General features: G+C 49.0%; 1 protein-coding gene across 4 annotated transcripts in view; it reads right to left on the bottom strand.

The window, feature by feature from the left end:
• LOC116407958 (chloride channel CLIC-like protein 1) overlaps window positions 1-24,231 on the bottom strand; it is a 68,538-nt gene that overhangs the window by 13,507 nt on the left and 30,800 nt on the right. For 3 of the 4 annotated variants that reach the window (XM_031894435.1, XM_031894434.1, XM_031894436.1), the window contains exons 2-3: window positions 22,916-23,336; window positions 1,341-1,493 (exon numbers count right to left, since the gene is read on the bottom strand). In XM_031894435.1, coding sequence (XP_031750295.1) covers window positions 1,341-1,493; window positions 22,916-23,314 — 552 coding nt within the window. In that variant the 5' untranslated portion in view covers window positions 23,315-23,336. The remainder of the gene's footprint in view (window positions 1-1,340; window positions 1,494-22,915; window positions 23,337-24,231) is intronic. The other variant, XR_004220640.1, reaches the window with a different exon arrangement.

Raw genomic sequence — 24,231 nt, forward strand, 5'->3', positions numbered from 1 at the left:
ACCCAAACAAAGACACACTAGGAACGCAACCAACCAAAGTTACTCTAGGCACCCACCCAACCAAACATACACTAGGCACCCACCCAACCAAAGACACACTAGGCACCCACCTAACCAAAGACACACTAGGAACCCACCCAACAAAAGAAAAACTGGGCACCCACCCAACCAAAGACACACTAGGAACTCACCACAACCTACAAAAGATAAACCATGCAGCCAGACAACAAGAGATACACTAGTTCAGTAAAAAGACTCAAGGTATCGACCCAAGAAAAAATACAAAAAATAAACTGGGCATCGTCCCAACCCATAAAAATAAACACGAGGCACTAAAGAAAGATACTCTGGGCATCAACTCCACAAAAGATACACTAGACACCCAGCCAACAAAACATAAACTAGGCAGCCAGCCAACAAAAGATTTATTAGGCACCAACCCAATAAAAGATACACTAGGCACCAACCCAATAAAAGATACACTAGGCACCAACCCAATAAAAGATACACTAGGCACCAACCCAACATAAGATACACTAGGCACCAACCCAACATAAGATACACTTGGCACCAACCCAACAAGAGATACACTAGGCACCAACCCAACAAGAGATACACTAGGCACCAACCCAACAAAAGATACACTAGGCACCAACCCAACATAAGATACACTAGGCACCAACCCAACAAGAGATACACTAGGCACCAACCCAACAAGAGATACACTAGGCACCAACCCAACAAGAGATACACTAGGCACCAACCCAACAAAAGATACACTAGGCACCAACCCAACAAGAGATACACTAGGCACCAACCCAACAAGAGATACACTAGGCACCAACCCAACAAAAGATACACTAGGCACCAACCCAACATAAGAAACACTAGGCACCAACCCAACAAGAGATACACTAGGCACCAACCCAACAAGAGATACACTAGGCACTAACCCAACAAGAGATACACTAGGCACCAACCCAACAAGAGATACACTAGGCACTCACCCAACAAGAGATACACTAGGCACCAACCCAACAAGAGATACACTAGGCACTCACCCAACAAGAGATACACTAGGCACCAACCCAACAAGAGATACACTAGGCACCAACCCAACAAGAGATACACTAGGCACCAACCCAACAAGAGATACAGAAGAGAAGTGAAGCACTAACCAGAGGCACGTTGAACGTATTTCCCCAATGAAGATACACTTGGACCAGTTTGACCAAACCCATGAACAAAGCACCAGCCCAAAGACCAAGAGCAATAGATAAAGACAAAGATGTATAACAAGAATTAACGAAGAGACCATAATGCCCAACGGAATTACTCACCATGAGAGGAGTCACTTCCCAGAATGGATCCACGATGATGGCTTTGTAGTAATCCTCACAGGAGTTGCTGGCCCAGGAAAAGTTCCAAGAAAGCAGAACCTTGATTGTTTCCCACAGGGAGAGGTCTTGCCTGTCACATTGCCTCCTGTTTCCCTGATCAGAAAGACAATGGAACAGTTAATCTCCGCAGACCAGTAGAACATCTCCCCCCTACCATTAACTCTACGGGCACCACCAGTTTGGGACTCAGCACTAGGAAAGACATGTGGCAACAGCCGGATCACATGACATAATTACATACTTGCTGCATGTACCTTGTTTCATAACGAGGCAGGTCCTCACTCCCAGCCAAACTGCTGATATGTAATTCATATTTAGATTATTAAGCAGATGACATTGGCAATAATAACTCTTCAAGGTGTGACTATTACAGTACAGCAGAGATCATTTCATTGGTGGAGCAAGGTCCTTCTCCCCTTGTGGGACAGAGACCACGTTATAGAGTCCTCTGATTGTGAGACTGGGATCCAACAGATGTGCAATTGGTCTTTGAGGTTCATTATGGCTGCTTCTCTGCATGGAACTACATATGAGCTGGGTGCAGAAGAGCAGATAATTTGGCCACCATTTGTACTCACCACTGGCCACTATGTATCTCCGTCTAAATAAATGGTTGTGTCTGATAGGATCACATGATGGTTTGTAGAACCATTCTCCTGATAATGACCACAGTAGTCCAACCAGTTGTGATGGGAAGGTTGGCTGGGTTTGAGTGGAACCCCCTGTTGGGGTTGGGTTGGGTGCAGTGGAATTATGGAGGACTTTGGCCATGCAATATGGGTGCATTGTAGCAAGCAGCAGGTTAGGGCAGGGTGTGTATTGGATTAAACTGACAATTTCTCAAACAGAAAGCTCGGCTTTAGAGTCGGGATGAGCAAATCCAAGTCTGGAAGACATATGAAGACAAAGCATTGCGTGCAATCTGAGCTGCTTCACCCGGGAGTTGCCAGCAGTCTGGCCGAGATCTAATTTGTCAGGGTCAGACAGACACATATGAGCCCAGCAGGAGCAGCACATGGACTGTTTGTGCATCGGCCTGGAATCCGCTCCGATTGTTTGTCTCGGCCGTTCCACAAACCCTGGAAAGATGCCCCGTGCCCATGTCGGGCTGTTCCTGCTGGGGATTCGGGGCCTCTGGATGAAATAATATTATGAAATTAAACAATGGCACCGCCGAGTCCGCCTTAGGGCTTGTGGCCCTACAACTCAACCTGAATGAAATGAATGTAGGGAAGGGGAATCTCTATAATTCCTGCACATCCAATGTTGTTGCTTCATATCAATCTGCACCATATTCATGATCAGTTAAACCGTATATACATAGAGGATTTACACTTGCCCCACCAAGTGCAACTGCCATTCTGCCCACTAATATTATACATTATGTGTTTTTATGAATTAGGTCAAATTAGCAGCACTCTAAATAAATATAAATTAAAAGATGTATGTAAGGTTGGCTTGGGGTGCTGGACACTGGCTGGAATGTGCCAATAGGAGGCCAAAATGATGACAGCAGGGCAAGACAAGTGGTAACAATGGTGACAGTAGGGTGTCCATAAGGCAGTAGGACAATATGTTGGACAGGTTAGAGGTAAGATGGAGATAGAAGGGTAAGATGGAGGCAGCATCATAAGATGCAGACAGTAGGGCAAGATGGAGACAGTAAAACAAGGTGGAGACAGTAGGACAGGATGGAGGCAGTAGGACAAGACGGAGACAGTAGGGCAAGATGGAGACAGTAGGGCAAGATGGAGACAGTAGGGCAAGATGGAGACAGTAAAACAAGGTGGAGACAGTAAAACAAGGTGGAGACAGTAAAACAAGGTGGAGACAGTAGGACAAGATGGAGACAGTAGGGCAAGATGGAGACAGTAGGGCAAGATGGAGACAGTAGGGCAAGATGGAGACAGTAGGGCAAGACGGAGACAGTAGGACAAGACGGAGACAGTAGGACAAGACGGAGACAGTAGGGCAAGACGGAGACAGTAGGGCAAGACGGAGACAGTAGGGCAAGATGGAGACAGTAGGACAAGACAGAGACAGTAGGGTAAGATGGAGGCAGTAGAACAAGATGGAGGCAGTAGAACAAGATGGAGACAGTAGAGCAAGATGGAGGCCGTAGACGAATATGGAGACAGTAGGGCAAGACAGACACAGTAGGGCAAGATGGAGACAGCGGAGCAAGATGGAGACAGCGGGGCAAGATGGAGACAGCGGGGCAAGATGGAGACAGCGGGGCAAGATGGAGACAGCGGGGCAAGATGGAGACAGCGGGGCAAGATGGAGACAGCGGGGCAAGATGGAGACAGCGGGGCAAGATGGAGACAGCGGGGCAAGATGGAGACAGCGGGGCAAGATGGAGACAGCGGGGCAAGATGGAGACAGTAGTAGGGCAAGATGAAGACAGTGGGGCAAGATGGAGACAGTAGGGCAAGATGGAGACAGTAGGGCAAGATGGAGACAGTGGGGCAAGATGGAGACAGTAGGGCAAGATGGAGACAGTACGGTAAGATAAAGATATAGGGTAAGATGGAAACAGTATCAATATTACCAAACCTACAGCCCTTCAGTTTTTGCTAAAGTGCAAATTCAAGACAACTCCCAAATATACGGATATAGATTAATATATTGATATAAATGAGTTAATTCATTCATCAAAATGGGATCCACCAAACTACTCCAACCATCTCACCCATCTCCGTAAAACTGGCGCCTTCTGTCGGCTATCAAAAACTTTGCTTAGTATTACTATGGGGGGTACCACCCAGCCTTCCACCCCCTTTGTAGTATCCATGTTTATCCATAAGGAACTGTGGGTTATACTGTCGGTGCCTTCACCCTCCCTGACTGCTCACTAAGTGTTAACAGGTTCATGTTTGGCCGTTTATCTGCTTCACAGCTGAAACTCCAACTCAGGCCTCCTGCGGTGCAGCCATGGTACTAATTTAGGGACTTAAAGTGAATTCCAAATATAATAAATGACAAGTGAACAGATGCAAATCCTGCGCGGCACGAAGGCACAAACAGATATTTCCCCTTAATGTAGGATTTGGGGGGCTCCAAAATAGCAGCACTTCCCCCGGCCCTGAATGAGGGAGAGTTTACTGCATTGGTCTCTATAATACCCCAGAACCCACAGCAGGATAAATACAGTGCCAATTCCATGTATAATACCCCAGAACCCACAGCAGGATAAATACAGTGCCAATTCCATGTATAATACCCCAGAACCCACAGCAGGATAAATACAGTGCCAATTCCATGTATAATACCCCAGAACCCACAGCAGGATAAATACAGTGCCAATTCCATGTATAATACCCCAGAACCCACAGCAGGATAAATACAGTGCCAATTCCATGTATAATACCCCAGAACCCACAGCAGGATAAATACAGTGCCAATTCCATGTATAATACCCCAGAACCCACAGCAGGATAAACGTCATTCCATTATACCCAAACCACAGCGGAAATACAGTGCCAATTCCATGTATAATACCCCAGAACCCACAGCAGGGATAAATACAGTGCCAATTCCATGTATAATACCCCAGAACCCACAGCAGGATAAATACAGTGCCAATTCCATGTATAATACCCCAGAACCCACAGCAGGATAAATACAGTGCCAATTCCATGTATAATACCCCAGCACACCCAGCAGATAAATACAGCGCCAATTCCATGTATAATACCCCAGAACCCACAGCGGGATAAATACAGTGCCAATTCCATGTATAATACCCCAGAACCCACAGCAGGATAAATACAGGCCAATTCCATGTATAATACCCAGAACCACAGCAGATAAATACAGTGCCAATTCCATGTATAATACCCCAGAACCCACAGCAGATAAATACAGTGCCAATTCCATGTATAATACCCCAGAACCCACAGCAGGAATAAATACAGTGCCAATTCCATGTATAATACCCCAGAACCCACAGCAGGATAAATACAGTGCCAATTCCATGTATAATACCCCAGAACACACAGCAGATAGATACAGTGCCAATTCCATGTATAATACCCAGAACCCACAGCAGATAAATACAGTGCCAATTCCATGTATAATACCCAGACCACAGCAGAAAATACAGGCCAATTCCATGTATAATACCCCAGACCCACAGCAGGATAAATACAGTGCCAATTCCATGTATAATACCCCAGAACCCACAGCAGGATAAATACAGTGCCAATTCCATGTATAATACCCCAGAACCCACAGTAGGATAAATACAGTGCCATTCCATGTATAATACCCCAGAACCCACAGTAGGATAAATACAGTGCCAATTCCATGTATAATACCCCAGAACCCACAACAGGATAAATACAGCGCCAATTCCATGTATAATACCCCAGAACCCACAGCAGGATAAATACAGTGCCAATTCCATGTATAATACCCCAGAACCCACAGCAGATAAATACAGTGCCAATTCCATGTATAATACCCCAGAACCGGCCACAGCAGATAAATACAGTGCCAATTCCATGTATAATACCCCAGAAACCCACAGCGGGATAAATACAGGGCCAATTCCATGTATAATACCCCAGAACCCACAGCAGATAAATACAGTGCCAATTCCATGTATAATACCCCAGAACCCACAGCAGGATAAATACAGTGCCAATTCCATGTATAATACCCCAGAACCCACAGCAGATAAATACAGTGCCAATTCCATGTATAATACGCCAGAACCCACAGCGGGATAAATACAGTGCCAATTCCTTGTATAATACCCCAGAACCCACAGCAGGATAAATACAGGGCCAATTCCATGTATAATACCCCAGAACCCACAGCAGGATAAATACAGTGCCAATTCCATGTATAATACACAGCAACACTGTTCCACCATCTAGTGGGAACCTTCCCAGAAGGGCAGGGGCAGTTATAGCAGCAAAGGGAGGGGCAACTTCAAATTACCCCCCTTAATATAGGAATGAGATGTTGGGGGGCAGGGTCCCCCATACTTTCGGCCATAAAGTGTTTAATGAAGAGTCGTTTAGAATCGTTTATTATACAGAATGTTATATTTGGGCTCATTTAAGGCTGAAGCCAGAAGATGAAATGCACCAAATACTCAATACAATTTACTATCTGGATGACACACTCTGTACATGGAGCTGAAAGGTCGTATATTTGGGGTTTATGTTGGTTACAGATTTATACATAAGGATGGAGGATATATGAAGGTGTCAGACGGTACAGAGCCCATAATGAGTTGGGCGCGAGGCCAGGGCACCTGAATGAGCCGGGGAGACGCCCAACGTGATAAGAAGATTTGCTGCAAATTCCACAGCTGATAAGTTAATTTGGAGCATATGGCTGCGCCGGGGCTGCTGGGAAACGGAGTGTTAATCACATAATCATCCAGTTAATCATTGCAAATACAGGAATAACTGCCTTGTATGCGCTGGACCCGCAGCCTCGCACCCTAATGACTTCATGAACCAATCAGAACTAGAGACAAAGCCATTTCTATTCCCCAATGAGGTTTATGATAGAGTCCAACTTCCTGTTATAGACTGAACCCACCAGCACTTCCTTTCTGGCAAAAGAATAGCAGCTCAGCTACGCTTTATGGCAGCAGTTCCATATTGGCCTCATAACAAAGATAATGAGCAAATCATTAGTAATTGGGTTTCATTTTGTGGGGACATTCAAAGTACAACAAAGAAAGAAAGGACAGTAGGGCAAGATGGAGACAGTAGGGCAAGATGGAGACAGTAGGGCAAGATGGAGACAGTAGGGCAAGATGGAGACAGTAGGGCAAGATGGAGACAGTAGGGCAAGATGGAGACAGTAGGGTAAGATAGGGACAGTAGGACAAGATGGAGACAGTAGTGCAAGATGGAGACAGTAGTGCAAGATGGAGACAGTAGGGCAAGATGGAGACAGTAGGGTAAGATGGGGACAGTAGGGCAAGATGGAGACAGTAGGGCAAGATGGAGACAGTAGGGTAAGATGGGGACAGTAGGACAAGATGGAGACAGTAGTGCAAGATGGAGACAGTAGGGCAAGATGGAGACAGTAGGGCAAGATGGAGACAGTAGGGCAAGATGGGGACAGTAGGGCAAGATGGAGACAGTAGGGCAAGATGGAGACAGTAGGGCAAGATGGAGACAGTAGGGCAAGATGGAGACAGTAGGGCAAGATGGAGACAGTAGGGCAAGATGGAGACAGTAGGGCAAGATGGAGACAGTAGGGCAAGGAGACAGGGCAAGATGGAGACAGTAGGGCAAGATGGAGACAGTAGGGCAAGATGGAGACAGAAGGGCAAGATGGAGACAGAAGGGCAAGATGGAGACAGAAGGGCAAGATGAAGACAGTAGGGCGAGATGGAGACAGTAGGGCGAGATGGGGACAGTAGGGCGAGATGGGGACAGTAGGGCGAGATGGAGACAGTAGGACAAGATGGAGACAGTAGGACAAGATGGAGACAGTAGGGCAAGATGGAGACAGTAGGGCAAGATGGAGACAGTAGGGCAAGATGGAGACAGTAGGGCAAGATGGAGACAGTAGGGCAAGATGGAGACAGTAGGGCAAGATGGAGACGGTAGGACAAGATGGAGACAGTAGGGCAAGATGGAGACGGTAGGACAAGATGGAGACAGTAGGACAAGATGGAGACAGTAGGGCAAGATGGAGACAGTAGGGCAAGATGGAGACAGTAGGGCAAGATGGAGACAGTAGGGCAAGATGGAGACAGTAGGGCAAGATGGAGACAGAAGGGCAAGATGGAGACAGAAGGGCAAGATGGAGACAGAAGGGCAAGATGGAGACAGAAGGGCAAGATGGAGACAGTAGGGCAAGATGGAGACAGTAGGACAAGATGGAGACAGTAGGACAAGATGGAGACAGTAGGACAAGATGGAGGCAGGGGAACAAGATGGAGACAGTAGGACAAGATGGAGACAGTAGGACAAGATGGAGGCAGGGCAACAAGATGGAGGCAGGGCAACAAGATGGAGACAGTAGGACAAGATGGAGGCAGGGGAACAAGATGGAGACACTAGGACAAGATGGAGACAGCAGGACAAGATGGAGACAGCAGGACAAGATGGAGACAGCAGGACAAGATGGAGACAGCAGGACAAGATGGAGACAGCAGGACAAGATGGAAACAGCAGGACAAGATGGAGACAGCAGGACAAGATGGAGACAGCAGGACAAGATGGAGACAGCAGGACAAGATGGAGACAGTAGGACAAGGTGGAGACAGTAGGGCAAGATGGAGGCAGTGGAACAAGATGGAGACAGTAGGGCAAGATGGAGACAGTAGGGCAAGATGGGGACAGTAGGGCAAGAAGTAGACAGTAGGACAAGAAGGAGACAGTAGGACAAGATGGAGACAGTAGGACAAGATGGAGACAGTAGGGCAAGATGGAGACAGTAGGACAAGATGGAGACAGTAGGACAAGATGGGGACAGTAGGACAAGATGGGGACAGTAGGACAAGATGGAGACAGTAGGACAAGATGGAGACAGTAGGACAAGAAGGAGACAGTAGGACAAGAAGGAGACAGTAGGACAAGATAGAGGACAGGAGGCCACTAATTGCACCTTAAACTGAGGGAGGTTGAGTAAATGCTTGGCTGAAACTACAGCTCCCAGCAGCCCCAGCGAGCAGGAAGCTGCTCCTCCAATAAATGGGGACGGGGTTAGACACACCTGGAATAAAGTACAGAACCGATTAGAGAGGAATGTTGGGTTGATGTCAGCAAATCACCTTGATGGGGCTGAATTTATGTTCGTTGTCAAAATGTTGGCAGCCGAGGGAATGTCTGTCATTGAGTTATGCAGGAAACATTCCTATTGGGGCTGCGGGTTCCAATGCCCCTAAGGGTGCAAATCTCTCCTCTGCAAAGTCACAGAAACATCGCAAAGCCAAGAGCGGGGTTTGTTTTAACCAATAGGGTTACTGATCCCACCATGACACAAACTCTGACCCAGGGGGAGGAGCCTGACCCTGCCCAGACAGAGGGGGGGGGGGCACATACAGAATGGGGAGACACAGAGGGACCCTGCCCAGACAGAGGGGGGGGGCACATACAGAATGGGGAGACACAGAGGGACCCTGCCCAGACAGAGGGGGGGCACATACAGAATGGGGAGCCACAGAGGGACCCTGCCCAGACAGAGGGGGGGGGGCACATACAGAACTGCTTCCCTCAACCCGGTTACAGAAAATAAAAGAAAGGTAAATATCATAGCGCCAACCCCTACATTTTATTTAGCCAATCCAGTGTCCCAGTATTGGTCTCCATCCCTTCTGCCTCAGCATTATTATATGGCTGCTGGTAATTAGATGTCAATGTGGAATTTTATAAGAAAAAGATTTGCCCCCGGGGGAAATAATATCTGTCTCTCTGAGCTGTCACCGACCCTTCATAAATTAAAGCGTTCAATAGGTCATAGGAGGCCCCGCCCATTAGTGACATGAACTGTACCTGCAACTGGTGTAAATAATGGTTCAACATTCAGCGCTGAAAGGGTTACTGCCTGCTCTGCTCTCATTTCCCTACAGAAATAGGGGTTGGTAGCACTAGGTAGGTACCTAATATATAGGGGCAGAGACAGGGGAAAGTGTTGGAAGGGTTACTGCCTGCTCTGCTCTCATTTCCCTACAGAAATAGGGGTTGGTAGCACTAGGTAGGTACCTAATATATAGGGGCAGAGACAGGGGAAAGTGTTGGAAGGGTTACTGCCTGCTCTGCTCTCATTTCCCTACAGAAATAGGGGTTGGTAGCACTAGGTAGGTACCTAATATATAGGGGCAGAGACAGGGGAAAGTGTTGGGAGGGTTACTGCCTGCCCTGCTCTCATGTCCCTACAGAAATAGGGGTTGGTAGCACTAGGTAGGTACCTAATATATAGGGGCAGAGACAGGGGAAAGTGTTGGAAGGGTTACTGCCTGCCCTGCTCTCATTTCCCTACAGAAATAGGGGTTGGTAGCACTAGGTAGGTACCTAATATATAGGGGCAGAGACAGGGGAAAGTGTTGGAAGGGTTACTGCCTGCCCTGCTCTCATTTCCCTACAGAAATAGGGGTTGGTAGCACTAGGTAGGTACCTAATATATAGGGGCAGAGACAGGGGAAAGTGTTGGAAGGGTTACTGCCTGCCCTGCTCTCATTTCCCTACAGAAATAGGGGTTGGTAGCACTAGGTAGGTACCTAATATATAGGGGCAGAGACAGGGGAAAGTGTTGGAAGGGTTACTGCCTGCCCTGCTCTCATTTCCCTACAGAAATAGGGGTTGGTAGCACTAGGTAGGTACCTAATATATAGGGGCAGAGACAGGGGAAAGTGTTGGAAGGGTTACTGCCTGCTCCCATTTACTGGGCAGGAAAGCCAGTGGGGGGGGGGGGGGGGTAATGACACCCTGTAGTGGCGGAAACATCTCCCAGGCACTTTTCACACCTTGCTATCGGAGTGGGGGTTCCAGGAAGACGTTGGGGGGCGAGACGGGACTTGCTGCTCAGACAGAGATATAAGTGGATTCGCCTTTGATCCGAGCAGCTCGAGGGAAAGCAGAATTTTTTCAGTATCCAAAGCAAAGGGGAACCAGTCTGCACTTGTCCCATCGCTGCTTATTAATTAACACCCCCAATACCCCCAACACGTGCGCTGCTCCCAGACTTACCCCAATACCCCCAACACGTGCGCTGCTCCCAGACTTACCCCAATACCCCCAACACGTGCGCTGCTCCCAGACTTACCCGAATACCCCCGACACGTGCGCTGCTCCCACACTTACCCCAATACCCCCGACACGTGCGCTGCTCCCAGACTTACCCCAATACCCCCGACACGTGCGCTGCTCCCACACTTACCCCAATACCCCCAACACGTGCGCTGCTCCCAGACTTACCCCAATACCCCCGACACGTGCGCTGCTCCCAGACTTACCCCAATACCCCCGACACGTGCGCTGCTCCCAGACTTACCCCGATACCCCCGACACGTGCGCTGCTCCCAGACTTACCCCGATACCCCCGACACGTGCGCTGGCTCCCAGACTTACCCCGGATACCCCCCGACACGTGCGCTGCTCCCAGACTTACCCCGATACCCCCGACACGTGCGCTGCTCCAGACTTACCCCGATACCCCCCGACACGTGCGCTGCTCCAGACTTACCCCGATACCCCCGACACGTGCGCTGCTCCAGACTTACCCCAATACCCCCGACACGTGCGCTGCTCCCAGACTTACCCCGATACCCCCGACACGTGCGCTGCTCCCAGACTTACCCCGATACCCCGACACGTGCGCTGCTCCCAGATTACCCGATACCCCGACACGTGCGCTGCCCACACTTACCCGATCCCCCGACGTGCGCTGCTCCCACACTTACCCCGATACCCCCGACACATGCGCTGCTCCCAGACTTACCCGATACCCCCGACACGTGCGCTGCTCCAGACTTACCCCGACAGACTTACCCGATACCCCCGACACGTGCGCTGCCCCCGACCCGACAGTGCGCTGCTCCCACACTTACCCGATACCCCCGACACGTGCGCTGCTCCACCACTTACCCCGATACCCCGACACGTGCGCTGCTCCCAGACTTACCCCGATACCCCCGACACGTGCGCTGCTCCCAGACTTACCCCGATACCCCCGACACGTGCGCTGCTCCCAGACTTACCCCGATACCCCCGACACGTGCGCTGCTCCCAGACTTATCCGCTCCATCAAGATTTATGCAACAAAATATATGTCTCGTCACTGGGGGCGCCCCAGGCAACCCGGCGCGGTTAAAGAGTGCAGACTAGGGGTACCCCGAGTTCCGGCCCTGTACATTCCAGCTGAATTACTCAACAGATCCAATATGTAAAGGGGAACATAACCTATTTATAAAATCTAATTTCTCATTTACATTATAGGGGTTCAGGGTGAATATATTTATATATTTTATAATTCGCCTTCTTCCAAGGTTTTTACTGGGATCCATTCCCTCAAGTCTCTTGTTGATCTACCAAATGCCGAGAGTAGTCACTTCAAATTAAAGGGTAAGTAAGACACCCCCCTCCATCCCATTTTACACCGCCAATGGCACCCCAACAGAATTCCCTTCACAACCAATGGCACAAACTACCCGCCAACATGATTGGCCAGAACAGGAACATGTGACCATATCTAGCTCTCCAGCCAAGGGATTATATAACCTGCGGATGGAAGTTTTGCCAACATGGTAAATATTTGGTGAAGGTGAAATAATAACAGACTCATTTCCGTTCCATTACACCCCAACTGGGAGCTGCACCCAAAGCTCAGATCTCTAGTAACTAATTAAAGCAAAATCTCTAATCCGTAGGCATTAAATTTACACACTACATGGCCAGTAAGGGGCCTCTGCCCCCCAACATTTCATTCCAAAACCAAGGGCATTAATATGAAGTTGCCCCTCCCTTCGCTGCTATAACTGCCCCTGCCCTTCTGGGAAGGTTCCCACTAGATGGTGGAACAGTGTTGCTGGGAGTTGCTCCCATTCAGCCACAAGGGCATTAGTGAGGTTGGGCAGTGATGTTGGGGATCAGGCTCACAGTCGGGGTTCCATCCCACAGGGGTTCAGTTGGGTTGCCCCTCCCCTTGCCGCTATAACTGCCCCTGCCCTTCTGGGAAGGTTCCCACTAGATGTTGGAACAGTGTTGCTGGGAGTTGCTCCCATTCAGCCACAAGAGCATTAGTGAGGTTGGGCAGTGATGTTGGGGGTCAGGCTCACAGTCGGGGTTCCATCCCACAGGGGTTCAGTTGGGTTGCCCCTCCCCTTGCTGCTATAACTGCCCCTGCCCTTCTGGGAAGGTTCCCACTAGATGGTGGAACAGTGTTGCTGGGAGTTGCTCCCATTCAGCCACAAGAGCATTAGTGAGGTTGGGCAGTGATGTTGGGGATCAGGCTCACAGTCGGGGTTCCTTCCCACAGGGGGTCAGTTGGGTTGCCCCTCCCCTTGCTGCTATAACTGCCCCTGCCCTTCTGGGAAGGTTCCCACTAGATGTTGGAACAGTGTTGCTGGGAGTTGCTCCCATTCAGCCACAAAAGCATTAGTGAGGTTGGGCAGTGATGTTGGGGGTCAGGCTCACAGTCGGGGTTCCATCCCACAGGGGGTCAGTTGGCGCTGGGCATTACTAGAAGCTTCTAGGGGGTTGATTTTCTCTATTACTGGAACAATGCCTATAGGATCCGGATCTCTGCGAAGCTGAAGTCCCGCCATAAAGCACAATAGGAAATCTGCTTCCAATCAGGGGCAAGTTGCAGGGTTCCACTCTATTAATGAGCCCCCCCGTCCCCGAAGTCGCGATTCTCCTAATTGCTTCAATTTAGTGCAAATGGGGCAGCGCTAATTACCCCGGCTCTGCCTTCTATCACTCGCAGGAACTATTTCTTCCATGACACTCGGTTTAGGGTTCTGACCCAGACGCCGAGGAGAAGCGGCAGAAAAGATAATTCATTCCAGGCCCAATAATGAAAGCGTGTCAGTGGAACGATCTGTGGGTGATTACTGTAATTACCCCCCATTTATACCCCATTACTGGGACGTTCTGAGCCGCAAACACAAAAACGTGGCATTTAGCACAAATTTCATGGCCCAATGGACTTAATCCTTCATCTCCCGGCGCAGGGGCAACAGCGGGGCAAATACACGGGGTTGGATGTAAATATCTGCCCTGGATTAGAAACTGATCCCATTAACACTACGGAACATTCCCGGCATTCTATGGATTCTGAGAGGGGACACATTTCATCCTCTATGGGAAAACTGTCAGCTCTAAGTGCCGGCTGCCTGTTTGCTGCTCCTTACAAATATACACAGAGTTTCCCCCAAATCCTTCTCTGTATATTTGTATTTAAACATATGGGTAGGAGGTGCCATAGTGTTTCCCTTAGACAGTACAGTATGGGGGTACAGCTTATTGTGTGCCCAGAACATTCCTTCTCTGTATATTTGTATTTATACCTATGGGTAGGAGGTGCCATAGTGTTTCCCTTAGACAGTACAGTATGGGGGTACAGCTTATTGTGTGCCCAGAACATTCCTTCTCTGTATATTTGTATTTATACATATGGGTAGGGGGTGCCATAGTGTTTCCCTTAGACAGTACAGTATGGGGTACAGCTTATTGTGTGCCCAGAACATTCCTTCTCTGTATATTTGTATTTATACATATGGGTAGGGGGTGCCATAGTGTTTCCCTTAGACAGTACAGTATGGGGGTACAGCTTATTGTGTGCCCAGAACATTCCCTCTCTGTATATTTGTATTTATACATATGGGTAGGAGGTGCCATAGTGTTTCCCTTAGACAGTACAGTATGGGGTACAGCTTATTGTGTGCCCAGAACATTCCCTCTCTGTATATTTGTATTTATACATATGGGTAGGAGGTGCCATAGTGATTCCCTTAGACAGTACAGTATGGGGGTACAGCTTATTGTGTGCCCAGAACATTCCTTCTCTGTATATTTGTATTTATACATATGGGTAGGGGGTGCCATAGTGTTTCCCTTAGACAGTACAGTATGGGGGTACAGCTTATTGTGTGCCCAGAACATTCCCTCTCTGTATATTTGTATTTATACATATGGGTAGGGGGTGCCATAGTGTTTCCCTTAGACAGTACAGTATGGGGGTACAGCTTATTGTGTGCCCAGAACATTCCTTCTCTGTATATTTGTATTTATACATATGGGTAGGAGGTGCCATAGTGTTTCCCTTAGACAGTACAGTATGGGGGTACAGCTTATTGTGTGCCCAGAACATTCCTTCTCTGTATATTTGTATTTATACATATGGGTAGGAGGTGCCATAGTGTTTCCCTTAGACAGTACAGTATGGGGGTACAGCTTATTGTGTGCCCAGAACATTCCTTCTCTGTATATTTGTATTTATACATATGGGTAGGGGGTGCCATAGTGTTTCCCTTAGACAGTACAGTATGGGGGTACAGCTTATTGTGTGCCCAGAACATTCCTTCTCTGTATATTTGTATTTATACATATGGGTAGGGGGTGCCATAGTGTTTCCCTTAGACAGTACAGTATGGGGGTACAGCTTATTGTGTGCCCAGAACATTCCTTCTCTGTATATTTGTATTTATACATATGGGTAGGGGGTGCCATAGTGTTTCCCTTAGACAGTACAGTATGGGGGTACAGCTTATTGTGTGCCCAGAACATTCCCTCTCTGTATATTTGTATTTATACATATGGGTAGGAGGTGCCATAGTGTTTCCCTTAGACAGTACAGTATGGGGGTACAGCTTATTGTGTGTCCAGAACATTCCTTCTCTGTATATTTGTATTTATACATATGGGTAGGGGGTGCCATAGTGTTTTCCTTAGACAGTACAGTATGGGGGTACAGCTTATTGTGTGCCCAGAACATTCCCTCTCTGTATATTTGTATTTATACATATGGGTAGGGGGTGCCATAGTGTTTCCCTTAGACAGTACAGTATGGGGGTACAGCTTATTGTGTGCCCAGAACATTCCTTCTCTGTATATTTGTATTTATACATATGGGTAGGGGGTGCCATAGTGTTTCCCTTAGACAGTACAGTATGGGGGTACAGCTTATTGTGTGCCCAGAACATTCCTTCTCTGTATATTTGTATTTATACATATGGGTAGGGGGTGCCATAGTGTTTCCCTTAGACAGTACAGTATGGGGGTACAGCTTATTGTGTGCCCAGAACATTCCTTCTCTGTATATTTGTATTTATACATATGGGTAGGGGGTGCCATAGTGTTTCCCTTAGACAGTACAGTATGGGGGTACAGCTTATTGTGTGCCCAGAACATTCCTTCTCTGTATATTTGTATTTATACATATGGGTAGGGGGTGCCATAGTGTTTCCCTTAGACAGTACAGTATGGGGGTACAGCTTATTGTGTGCCCAGAACATTCCTTCTCTGTATATTTGTATTTATAGTGATGGGAGGGGCAGTGAAGGGGAGGATAAAGGATATATATACACACACACCGGAGCCCTAATTAAACAGTGATGAGAAGGTACAAGCCCCCCCGCCCCCCCCCCCCAGCGCCTGCAGCTCAGACTCGGATGATTTATGAATAATTTGAAATTACATTTTCAGCTCATCGCTCATTCAGTGCCTCCTCCTTGCCATTCACAAACACAAACCGTTGCCAATAATAACTCATTGGGCGCTGGGGGCTGCGGGGAACACGGCCGGGGGAGGGCCCCGGATCAGGTGCAAATCATTCTAATTGGGCCCATTTGGCACCGGAACATTCTGGGCTGAAATAACACGGAGAACCGCAGGGACATCAAAGGATCAATGACAAACAAACATCAAAGGGAAGTGAAAGTGGGAAGAATATTGTTTCTCATTCACTTTCCTCTACTGGAATCGCTTGAGGCCTCTCCGGCCTGCAGTGCTGCAAATGGAACCGGCTGATGATTGGACTGAGGATCATCGACAGGGGGCTCAGTTTTCATATGTTATAGAATGGCCAATTCCGAGCAACTTTTCAATTGGTCTTCATTATTCATTTGCTATAGTTTTTGAATTATTTGCTTTCTTCAGACTCTTTGCAGCTTTCAAATGGGGGTCACTGACCCCGGCAGCCAAACCCTATTGCTCTGTGAGGCTCCAGTTTTATTCTTATTGTTACTTTTTATTACTTATCTTTTTATTCAGCCCCTCCCCTATTCATATACCAGTCTCTCATCCAAACCACTCCCTGGTTGCTAAGGTAATTGGAGCCCTAGCAACAGGATAACTGACCCCAGCAGCCCAAACCTATTGCTCTGTGAGGCTCCAGTTTTATTGTTACTTTTTATTTCTTTTCTTTCTATTCAGCCCCTCCCCTATTCATATACCCGTCTCTCATTTAAACCACTGCCTGGTTGCTAAGGTAAACAAGACTGTAGCAACCAGAGAGCTGCTATAATACCAAATGGAGAGCGGCTGAACAAAAAGCTAAATATCTGAAAAACCATAAAAAATGAAGACCAATTGCAAAATTGTCTCAAACTATCAATGTCTACATTGTATTAAAAGGTAATTTGAAGGGGAACTAACCCCTTGAACAGCTCTGAAATTCTGCTGGCAGACTGGTTGCTAGGGGTCATGGCAGTGGCGTTGCTATGCAGCAAACAAACCACATAAGATTCTCTAATAGGAGTTTTGGGGGAATCTGGGTCGGAAGCCAAAGGCAAAATGACTCACTCGGGTTCTACAGAGTCTCCCAGTCAGTTCTGTATTTTTAGTATTAAATAAAAAACAAATGGAATTGGAAGTAAATATGAGGTTTCTCCTTAATCCAAACTGGCAACGTAACGAGGCCGAGGGGGAAACGGGCGATTAGCAAGTAAAATAGAATTTATTCTAAATAATCAGATTAGTGGTAGGGGAGCCGAGAGGCAGCGCCGGGTCTGGTTGCCTGATCCCCCCTCCCCTGCACAATGGGCTCTCCCTGTGTCCCAAGTGAAACTGTCAGCTATAGAAACTGCCCCAGTCCCTTCCCAGGGGCTATTATCCCCCCACTGCTACTATAGGCACCATCTCTCCCTACTATACCTGCTATCCCACAGCCCCAGTCCCTTCCCAGAGGCTATTATCCCCCCACTGTTACTATAGGCACCATCTCTCCCTACTATACCTGCTATCCCACAGCCCCAGTCCCTTCCCAGAGGCTATTATCCCACTGCTACTATAGGCACCATCTCTCCCTACTATACCTGCTATCCCCCAGCCCCAGTCCCTTCCCAGAGGCTATTATCCCCCCACTGCTACTATAGGCACCATCTCTCCCTACTATACCTGCTATCCCCCAGCCCCAGTCCCTTCCCAGAGGCTATTATCCCCCCACTGCTACTATAGGCACCATCTCTCCCTACTATACCTGCTATCCCACAGCCCCAGTCCCTTCCCAGAGGCTATTATCCCACTGCTACTATAGGCACCATCTCTCCCTACTATACCTGCTATCCCACAGCCCCAGTCCCTTCCCAGAGGCTATTATCCCCCACTGCTACTATAGGCACCATCTCTCCCTACTATACCTGCTATCCCACAGCCCCAGTCCCTTCCCAGAGGCTATTATCCCCCACTGCTACTATAGGCACCATCTCTCCCTACTATACCTGCTATCCCACAGCCCCAGTCCCTTCCCAGAGGCTATTATCCCCCCACTGCTACTATAGGCACCATCTCTCCCTACTATACCTGCTATCCCACAGCCCCAGTCCCTTCCCAGAGGCTATTATCCCCCCACTGCTACTATAGGCACCATCTCTCCCTACTATACCTGCTATCCCACAGCCCCAGTCCCTTCCCAGAGGCTATTATCCCCCCACTGCTACTATAGGCACCATCTCTCCCTACTATACCTGCTATCCCACAGCCCCAGTCCCTTCCCAGAGGCTATTATCCCCCCACTGCTACTATAGGCACCATCTCTCCCTACTATACCTGCTATCCCACAGCCCCAGTCCCTTCCCAGAGGCTATTATCCCCCCACTGCTACTATAGGCACCATCTCTCCCTACTATACCTGCTATCCCACAGCCCCAGTCCCTTCCCAGGGGCTATTATCCCCCCACTGCTACTATAGGCACCATCTCTCCCTACTATACCTGCTATCCCACAGCCCCAGTCCCTTCCCAGAGGCTATTATCCCACTGCTACTATAGGCACCATCTCTCCCTACTATACCTGCTATCCCACAGCCCCAGTCCCTTCCCAGAGGCTATTATCCCCCCACTGCTACTATAGGCACCATCTCTCCCTACTATACCTGCTATCCCCCAGCCCCAGTCCCTTCCCAGAGGCTATTATCCCACTGTTACTATAGGCACCATCTCTCCCTACTATACCTGCTATCCCACAGCCCCAGTCCCTTCCCAGAGGCTATTATCCCCCCACTGCTACTATAGGCACCATCTCTCCCTACTATACCTGCTATCCCCCAGCCCCAGTCCCTTCCCAGAGGCTATTATCCCACTGTTACTATAGGCACCATCTCTCCCTACTATACCTGCTATCCCACAGCCCCAGTCCCTTCCCAGAGGCTATTATCCCCCCACTGTTACTATAGGCACCATCTCTCCCTACTATACCTGCTATCCCCCAGCCCCAGTCCCTTCCCAGAGGCTATTATCCCCCCACTGCTACTATAGGCACCATCTCTCCCTACTATAACAGCCAATAGACTGCGTTTTTTTGGGGGGGGGGGGGAGTAGGAGGGAAATGTTTGTGTCTCATCTCATTCCAAAATGTCACCATCGATGAAGAGAGCTCTCTTGTCACATTGTAGGAAGGGGGGGGAGTTGTTGTTATTAAAGAGAAAGAAGTAAAGTGGTTTTATTTGCAACGTTGGTGCCGAGCGTTAGAGCCAAACTCTTTAATCTGCAGCCCAGTAACAGTTACTCACGGCCCAATCTGCCGGAATATTAACTCTGTAGGGGCTGTAGAAAAGGCAGAAAGAACCCGGGACACTTGGACTCTCTTTAGTGAGGCTGAGCTAGAGTCACATGATTGGAAGAAAGGCCCAGGAGCACCAATCAGGAGAGAGATTTAATGAGAATGGATAATGAATGGATAGCGGCTTACTTCCCCTTTAAATTATATATCAGTCTCACAGAAAAAAAAGAAACAAGGCCCCTGGGTAAATTTGCTCATATACAGTCATTGGGGGCAGAACTGGGGGCAGAACTGGGGGCAGTTACTGCCTGAACTCATCTGCTTTACAATCAGAACAGCTGCTCCGCATTTCAGAAAATAAAGTTTTATGGGGGGGGGGGGGATTTGGTGCAAAGTCAAATTTAATACAAGTTGTCGTTTTATTTGTTCCTTTCATGTACAAAAAAAAAAAAAGAAAAGAAAAAGTCCAATAAAAATATGGGAAAGAGATTATTTTTACAGAGTGTCAGAAACTGGGTCAAATCCCTTTTTTTAGGGTTTCTATTTATTTCTTTTTAATGAATCTGGGAATTATGTTTAGTAACTACAAAGCATTCTCATACTGGGACTGGGGAACGGTATCATTAAAGGGGAAGTAAATTATATGAATTGTTTTGTTTGGAGTTTCAGCAGCTATCTGGTTGCTAGGGTTTTAATCACCCTAGCAACCAGCCAGTGGTTTAAATAAGAAACTGGAAGATGAATAAAAAATATAAGTGATCAAAAGTAACAATAAGAATAAAACTGGAGCCTCACAGAGCAATAGGGTTTGGCTGCCGGGGTCAGTGACCCCCATTTGAAATGGTTTTTGGAAAGACTTGGTCATTCTATAAAAAGCTAAAAGTTAACAAAGGTGAACCCCCCCTCGAGGGTTTATTTAATTTGTAAATCGGGGTGCAACTCCTCATGCCTGTGGGTCACATCGTCTGTATAACAGAGAGCTTTGTTTATACACTAACTGGGGGTCTGGGGGGGTCTCGCTGACAGTAATAATTGGCTAATAAATAGCTGCCCCCAGATATAAACTGAATTTGTTCAGCGAATGAGTGATGTGTTTATAAGAACTGGCCTCTATGCACAGGGCCCCTCCGTTACGCCAGGGCCCCTCCGTTACGCCAGGGCCCCTCTGTTAACATGGCATATTGTGTCCAAAACTCTACTTCACACACTGCACTTGTGGTTGTGAATGAGCCCAAATGAGTAAGAAAGTGTGGCCCTCCAGCTGTGGCTGATCTAGAGCCTCCCCCCATACCCAATGAGCCCTCCAGCTGATCTAGAGCCTCCCCCCATGCCCAATGAGCCCTCCAGCTGATCTAGAGCCTCCCCCCACACCCAATGAGCCCTCCAGCTGATCTAGAGCCTCCCCCCACGCCCAATGAGCCCTCCAGCTGATCTAGAGCTTCCCCCCACTCCCAATGAGCCCTCCAGCTGATCTAGAGCTTCCCCCCACTCCCAATGAGCCCTCCAGCTGATCTAGAGCCTCCCCACATGCCCAATGATCCCTCCAGCTGATCTAGAGCCTCCCCACACGCCCAATGATCCCTCCAGCTGATCTAGAGCCTCCCCCCACGCCCAATGAGCCCTCCAGCAGATCTAGAGCCTCCCCCCATTCCCAATGAGCCCTCCAGCTGATCTAGAGCCTCCCCCATTCCCAATGAGCCCTCCAGCTGATCTAGAGCCTCCCCCCACGCCCAATGAGCCCTCCCTGTGGGCAAGTTCTATGCACACCCCCGGGTTCCCCTGCTACTGTCCATAGGACAAACTGCCTACAGCCACCAAGGCCTGTAACTGCCAGCTGCACTCAATACGCCAGCGAATCCGTCACCGCCCCAGGAAGACTATTTGATGTTCGGCTCAACCTGGGATGTTATTTCCAGGAAACCAGAGCATCTTGTTCCAATCAGGAATATCTGCAACTTCTGTTTCCCTTTAAGAAAAAAATAAAAGACAAATTGCCTTTCCGCAGAGCGCCATTAGCGGCCCGGACTTCAAATGCCGGGCAGAGAGCCCCCGATCAATAAAAGCTGCAGCAGGAGTTGGTGGGGGCCCAAAGCAGCCGGCCGGGACTCACGGCACAGAATAAAAACACACAAGTGGGAACCGCGGGCGATAAAATGAATAATGCGACCGCCTGGTTTCCATTTTGGGGAGGGAAAAAGGAAATTCAAGTTTTAAAGGATCCACTGAAACCAAAAATGACAGATATGACTTTACCCCATTACCCGGGGCCGGTCTTACACCTGTATTTGTTGTCTACACCAAGCCCCGCCCACTCCGGTGTGCCCAATGGAATGCAAGCATGTTTATGAGCTGCCGAACGGCGAGGTGAGATAATGGCAGTAGAAAGTTACCCTATTGAGTCTCCCCTGCCTCACCGGGGCAATTGGGGAGTTACCCTATTGAGTCTCCCCTGCCTCACCGGGGCTATCGGGGAGTTACCCTTTTGAGTCTCCCCTACCTCACCGGGGCAATCTGGGAGTTACCCTATTGAGTCTCTCCTACCTCGCCGGGGCTATCGGGGAATTACCCTGTTGAGTCTCCCCTGCCTCACCGGGGCAATCTGGGAGTTACCCTATTGAGTCTCTCCTACCTCACCGGGGCTATTCGGGGAGTTACCCTATTGAGTCTCCCCTACCTCGCCGGGGCTATCGGGGAATTACCCTGTTGAGTCTCCCCTGCCTCACCGGGGCAATCTGGGAGTTACCCTATTGAGTCTCTCCTACCTCGCCGGGGCTATTCGGGGAGTTACCCTTTTGAGTCTCCCCTACCTCGCCGGGGCTATCGGGGAATTACCCTGTTGAGTCTCCCCTGCCTCACCGGGGCAATCTGGGAGTTACCCTATTGAGTCTCTCGCTACCTCGCCGGGGCTATCGGGGAATTACCCTGTTGAGTCTCCCCTACCTCAATGAGACTATTGGGGAGATACCCTGTTGAGTCTCCCCTGCCTCGCCGGGGCAATTGGGGAGTTACCCTATTAAGTCTCACTTCCCTCACCGGGGCTCTCAGGGAGTTACCCCACTGAGGCAATCGGGAGTTACCCTGTTGAGTATGACTTACCTCACTGAGAACTGATGTTTTCTTGGCCACTTCCATCTGGTACAATCGCACCCACTCCCACGGGACGGAAAGGAACAGGCAGAGGACGAGGAACAGAGCGAACATTTGAATCCAAGAGGCCAGCAGGGGGCGGTGCCACTCAGCCGGGGCATTTAACACAGGGGCAGATACTCCCCTTGCAGAGGTTTTTGCCCCCCGGCAGAAGCGCATGGAGAAAGCCACCAGGTAGCACATTAGGGAGGTGACCAGGAAAGCCTTGGAGTAAATGTTCCACGTGGGAAATGGCGACTGCAGGGACCACGGGGGCGGAAATTCATCCTCAGCTTCAGGGAAACCAACAATAACGTATCGAATAAATGTAATTTGGTTTGAAATCCATAGAGAGATTGTGCCCATCATTCTGCCCTCCTACCCAGCGTTCCTGCAGGAACAGAAAGTGAGGGGCATTAATGGGGGGAATATAGGGGCAACTTCAGTGGCAGCAAGGCCTGAGGGGCAAAACACGAGGGGCTCATTCACTTGCATCGCAGGCAACTGCACTCGGTACCAAGTGTCACATTCACATCTAATGGGAGGGGTGCAGGGAAAGGTGGGTGCGGCCTGTACTTACTGTGTAACTGCAACACTCAACACGCTACTTAGGGGGCAGGTAGGGAACAGCATGGGGATAAACTGTGCGGAGCAAGTGGTGTTGGGGGGGGGGAGGTGAGTAAATGGTGGGACAGAAGGGAGGGTGTCCAAGAAGGATTTGCCCTGGGTGCCAATATATAGCCTCGGGGAAGGGACTGGGGCTGTGGGATAGCAGGTATAGTAGGGAGAGATGGTGCCTATAGTAGCAGTGGGGGGATAATAGCCTCTGGGAAGGGACTGGGGCTGTGGGATAGCAGGTATAGTAGGGAGAGATGGTGCCTATAGTAGCAGTGGGGGCATAATAACCTCTGGGAAGGGACTGGGGCTGTGGGATAGCAGGTATAGTAGGGAGAGATGGTGCCTATAGTAGCAGTGGGGGGATAATAGCCTCTGGGAAGGGACTGGGGCTGTGGGATAGCAGGTATAGTAGGGAGAGATGGTGCCTATAGTAGCAGTGGGGGGATAATAGCCTCTGGGAAGGGACTGGGGCTGTGGGATAGCAGGTATAGTAGGGAGAGATGGTGCCTATAGTAGCAGTGGGGGGATAATAGCCTCTGGGAAGGGACTGGGGCTGTGGGATAGCAGGTATAGTAGGGAGAGATGGTGCCTATAGTAGCAGTGGGGGGGGATAATAGCCTCTGGGAAGGGACTGGGGCTGTGGGATAGCAGGTATAGTAGGGAGAGAT

Source organism: Xenopus tropicalis, chromosome 10 (genome assembly GCF_000004195.4).
Source record: "Xenopus tropicalis strain Nigerian chromosome 10, UCB_Xtro_10.0, whole genome shotgun sequence".
NCBI classification, from domain to species: Eukaryota; Metazoa; Chordata; class Amphibia; order Anura; family Pipidae; genus Xenopus; species Xenopus tropicalis.